Genomic DNA, 5,275 nt, shown 5'->3' with positions numbered 1-5,275 from the left:
CTTTTGTCTTTGGGCTGATATTAATAACAGAAACCAATGAATTTCAAAACCGTGTAATCTTAAGGGAATTTAGTCTAATCTACCACATTCAATATAAAACTTTCCAATTCTACCACAATCATAAACTCCTTTTCCATTCTACCACAAGTGGCATTACAAATGTCAAAAATACCCTTGTGTTTAGTACAACCAAATTATACTATGTCTAACTTGACATTTATTACGTTCTATACTGTAGCGCTGAACAAAAAAAAATCATGTTTGATTTTTTGTGGGTAGATAAGTTCCGATTTGTTGAGGCTGTAGACAAATTATGTTTGATGAATTTATAGAAAAACTATTTCTGTAGACAAGTTGAGTATATAGAAAAACTATTTCTGTAGACAAGTTCCAATTTGTTGGATCTATGAACAAGTCGTGAAACTAGTACTATACAAGCCATGGAACTTAGTATCTAAATGTAATTAAGTATAACTTGTCCACAAACAACAAAACCAACTTGTCTACTAAAAAAAAGAAGAGATTTGGTCCAAAGGAACTAGTTTACCAGATATGATCCATCTACAACCAAATCATGTGGTCCACACTGTAAACCTGGCTGGATTGTGGACAACATCTTTAATAGACGTATCACTGGATCTGGTCCATCAAAACATGTCCACAACGACACCACAACCACACCAGTTTCTCAACCATCTCCGGCCAAATCTCCGCCATTCTATACGCCACAAATCCACCGTAGCTTACGAATACACCGAGACCCTTCCTCCTCCTTCGACACAACAACAACCAAGTTTCTTCAATCCTCCAGCGAGGCTCCTCGTCTGAATCTCGACGCTCCGATCTGGATTCCTCGAGTAAGATTTCCCGAAGAAGACCAAATCGGGGATGAAGAGATTGAAAGATTTCGAGAGATCGGAGACTTGGTGAACGAACTGCCATTTAGAGTTTCCACCGTATCTGTGGAGCATGACGAGATTGGGACGAGAGATTCTATGGTGGCCGGAGATCCAGAAATGTACAGTGGTTTCTCCGTCGTCTAGATCGACGGTTACAGGTCGAAGATCGCAGAAAACCAAGAAATACATAGATAAGAAGGAATCGGCGATTTTGATGAGTATCGGAAAATTGAAGAAACATGAAACCAGGAATCAGAAAGGAAGCGTGATCTCAGGAATCAGAGAGAAATGAGTAATTGGAGGAGATCTTCTTTATTAATGAAAAAACAAATAAATACTGTTTCCCTTTTATATTGTGAATGCAATGTAAAGAATTTGTAGGGTTATAATGGTCATTTCGAAAGACACTTGTGGTAGTCCTTAAAATTCTCTAATTCACCCAACCAATGGCTAACTAGACTATCCATCTATCTACTACATAAAGCCCAAATTCACCAGATAAACATCCAACCTTACTAGACTTTTCCTCGATCTATCGCATAAATTCGACTCTTAAAGGTTTCTCTCTCTCTGCTCTCGCTCTCTCTCTCTATCATGGCAAATGATAATCAGACAAAGGAAAAGGCGTTGGCGTTAAATAAACTGAGGGAAGTGGCATTGGTTCCGGAACCGGTGAAAACTCCACTATTTCTTCTTCTATTATTGTGGCTTTTTGCTGTTATTTGTAGACATACAACTACTTAGTGTTTTATCAGACTCACGACTATCGAGCTTTGAGAATGGGGGTCGCTGAAGTTCATCAACCTATACAATTCAAACTGTAGATATACCATCCAAAGTCAAATCATACAAAAAAAACATATAAAAATAAGCAAATGAGGGTAACTTTACTTATTACCTTTATACGCAGAGAGAGAGAGAGAGAGGACTGACCATATGATGAACACAAATGTTAACTCACATTTTACTGCGGTGGAAAAGTAAGAAAACGAGAAAACTGAGACATGCTTATTGTGTCTGGATCTCTGATCCTTTTTATCACAAAAGAACTTGTTTGAAAACTTCTTTCATGCTCTTGTATATTAGCCATCTCTCATTGAAGCTTGAAGCTTTGGTTTTTTAAAGTTGTACAGAAACACACTTTTTTGCTTAATTCAAGTGCTTGATTTCGTGTTTCACAATGATTCTCAGAATAAATTAATTAGACTATGCTTACTCTTTCAGTATGGATATTACTAATTTGCATTTTTGTCAAGTCAAATCTATTTAATCTGATATTTCAGGTAAAAAAGAAAATATCTATGAACAAAACAATACTTCAACCTAGGGAAATTGATGCGATACCAAAACGCTTTTCCACAATTTTTTTCTGCAAAATGTAACACTAACAATGGAGGAATGCAAAAATGCAAATCCGGAATAAGTATTATTTTTTGTTTTTTTTGTTATCCTACAGTGCCATGATTTGATCATTATACAGTATCCATGGAAATGGTCGTTGAGAAAAGTGAAGTACTATATGGAAACACTGATTATTTTTTCGTGTCACCTTCTTTTTCTTCTTCTTCCTCGTCATCAGATTTAGCGAAGATGGTCTTAGGCTGAGTCTGAGAGTAAGCAGGAGCAATAAACTTAGGATCTTTTACAGCAACCTCTGCGTATTTCAATATCGCTTCTCTTGGATCTTCCTCCATCCACGTCTCTTTGATCATCCCACCTTGCTGCAAATACACACACAACAACAATATTTCAATATACACAGATAGATAACCCGAATGGCAAAATCAAAGACGATACCAAGGCTCATTACCTTCATAAGATACTGTGTTAACAAGCTACTACCAGTAGTCCCAACTCTTCCACCATGACCAGGACCTGACATGGGAACCTCAGGCTTGTGGGATTTAAGAGGATCCTTCAATGCTTTCTCTCTTTCTCGTTTACGGCTTGGTGCGTCTCTGAACAATGGTAATGCATGAGGATTGTGTATTACTGGTTCTGGTTGGTAATCGTCTACAGATTTCTTCCTTGGTGCACGTGCAACACAGACGCATGCGCCTCTCTTGCTCTGGGTTGGATCGTAAAGGATGTGAGTTCCTCCTTGGCTTTTGTCTCCAAATGTTGCAAATATCTACAGCAATGGAGGAAATCAGATGTGAAGTTGAGAATCACATTTAATTAGAGGAAGGGAACAGTGCTTTTTATTGTTGTTGATGTTTACCTGATTCAACTTTGTGTGCCAAGCACATTGCACCACACTGCAAGTCGGAGAGATTCCGACTTTCTGAACAATCTCCAGTTTGGTGCGATCGTAGAAGCAGAGCAAGCCTCCTGTTGAGCTATCTTTCTCAACGGATGTTCCAGTCAGAATGATTTGTTCGTCTGGACTAAAGGCCACGTTGGTTTGGGGATAATTATTAGGGAGACCCTCGAAAGCTTTTAGAGCTTCTTTCATCTGCCGCAAGTCCCAAACCTGATCAAAATTCAAAAAGAACTCAGTTTCTACTGCTGAGCAAGCTGGTCAAAAACAGGATATAATCTATCTAAGGTATACCTTTAGAGAACCATCAAAACTCCTTGACAACAGGATTCTCCCATCACTAGAGAACTTTACAGAGGTTATATCATCAGTGTGGGCATTCCCTACGTATATATCTGGCCGGCTTCCCCATCCCGGTTTGCCACTCCAAATCTGGATCCAAAGAAAAAGAAAGATATAAGACCATTAATCTGGGCAAATTACGTTGCATTCTAGCCGTGTTAGACTATATAGAGCAAAAAGTTTCCATGACACAATGTAATCAGGAAGTCAGAACAAGCCTTTCCAAACATTACCTGTATAGATCCATCTCCTACGCCACCGGCGATACGATTTCCATCACGGTCCCAAGCACAGGTAGTAACTGGAACCCTCCCCGGTCTAGCAAGCTTCGGCTTAATAACCTGTTCCAATAAAACAGTAAAATGATACCACTTGCATGCTAAAATCAAACCACCATTTTCATTTGAGAAGAATTGCAAAATCAGAAACTGTAAGTGTGCATACAGACAGGTAAAAAGTACCTGCGTTTGGCTTAGGAAGTTATTAACATCCCATATACGCAAAGACCCGTCTTCCGACGAAGTCAGAACCGTTTCCTTAGTCCACGGATTCCATTCCCCGCAAGTCAACCCACAAATATGTCCCTTAGTGTTCTTCAGATCACGAATATACATATCACCCTTCATGAACTCGCCAAGAGTAAGTCCATCTCGATCAAAAATCTGAAATTCAAAAAGAAGAAACGAAAGTGAGCAATTCAGAGGAACTGTAATAGAGAGTCAAGAGGAAACGTCTTCATGAGACACATATATACCTTAGCTTGTGCTGAACCAGTAACACATAGAAATTGACCAGAAGTGGGACTCCAGCTCAAGCTGCGAACTTGGTGACCCTCAGATGGTTCGATCTGCCTAAAAGACTTCAGTCTATAATCCATCCCTTGGAAGTCGTACAAGCGCACAGTGTAGTCATAGCTGCCGGAAAGAACTCTAGCTCCATTACTATCTACAGCTAGAGACGAAACTATCTGATTCCACGAAACAAAATTTTTTTTGTTCAATTTTGAATTTAAAATCTGATTCCATGAGAGTTTTAGGGTGTTATTGAATTAAGGATTTTAAGAGATTTNTAACCTGTTCCAATAAAACAGTAAAATGATACCACTTGCATGCTAAAATCAAACCACCATTTTCATTTGAGAAGAATTGCAAAATCAGAAACTGTAAGTGTGCATACAGACAGGTAAAAAGTACCTGCGTTTGGCTTAGGAAGTTATTAACATCCCATATACGCAAAGACCCGTCTTCCGACGAAGTCAGAACCGTTTCCTTAGTCCACGGATTCCATTCCCCGCAAGTCAACCCACAAATATGTCCCTTAGTGTTCTTCAGATCACGAATATACATATCACCCTTCATGAACTCGCCAAGAGTAAGTCCATCTCGATCAAAAATCTGAAATTCAAAAAGAAGAAACGAAAGTGAGCAATTCAGAGGAACTGTAATAGAGAGTCAAGAGGAAACGTCTTCATGAGACACATATATACCTTAGCTTGTGCTGAACCAGTAACACATAGAAATTGACCAGAAGTGGGACTCCAGCTCAAGCTGCGAACTTGGTGACCCTCAGATGGTTCGATCTGCCTAAAAGACTTCAGTCTATAATCCATCCCTTGGAAGTCGTACAAGCGCACAGTGTAGTCATAGCTGCCGGAAAGAACTCTAGCTCCATTACTATCTACAGCTAGAGACGAAACTATCTGATTCCACGAAACAAAATTTTTTTTGTTCAATTTTGAATTTAAAATCTGATTCCATGAGAGTTTTAGGGTGTT

General features: G+C 39.1%; 1 protein-coding gene across 1 annotated transcript in view; it reads right to left on the bottom strand.

The window, feature by feature from the left end:
• The window catches only part of LOC104747839 (WD repeat-containing protein 70-like), a 6,919-nt gene continuing 3,928 nt past the window's right edge, over window positions 2,285–5,275 (bottom strand). The window contains exons 2-8 of the mRNA XM_010469543.2: window positions 4,988–5,200; window positions 4,695–4,895; window positions 3,735–3,842; window positions 3,454–3,591; window positions 3,121–3,372; window positions 2,710–3,030; window positions 2,285–2,620 (exon numbers count right to left, since the gene is read on the bottom strand). Coding sequence (XP_010467845.1) covers window positions 2,432–2,620; window positions 2,710–3,030; window positions 3,121–3,372; window positions 3,454–3,591; window positions 3,735–3,842; window positions 4,695–4,895; window positions 4,988–5,200 — 1,422 coding nt within the window. The 3' untranslated portion in view covers window positions 2,285–2,431. The remainder of the gene's footprint in view (window positions 2,621–2,709; window positions 3,031–3,120; window positions 3,373–3,453; window positions 3,592–3,734; window positions 3,843–4,694; window positions 4,896–4,987; window positions 5,201–5,275) is intronic.

This window comes from Camelina sativa, chromosome 15 (assembly GCF_000633955.1).
Source record: "Camelina sativa cultivar DH55 chromosome 15, Cs, whole genome shotgun sequence".
In the NCBI taxonomy this organism is placed as follows: Eukaryota; Viridiplantae; Streptophyta; class Magnoliopsida; order Brassicales; family Brassicaceae; genus Camelina; species Camelina sativa.
Note: the sequence above shows the minus strand (reverse complement) of the source record. Positions and strands in the feature narration are given on the sequence as shown.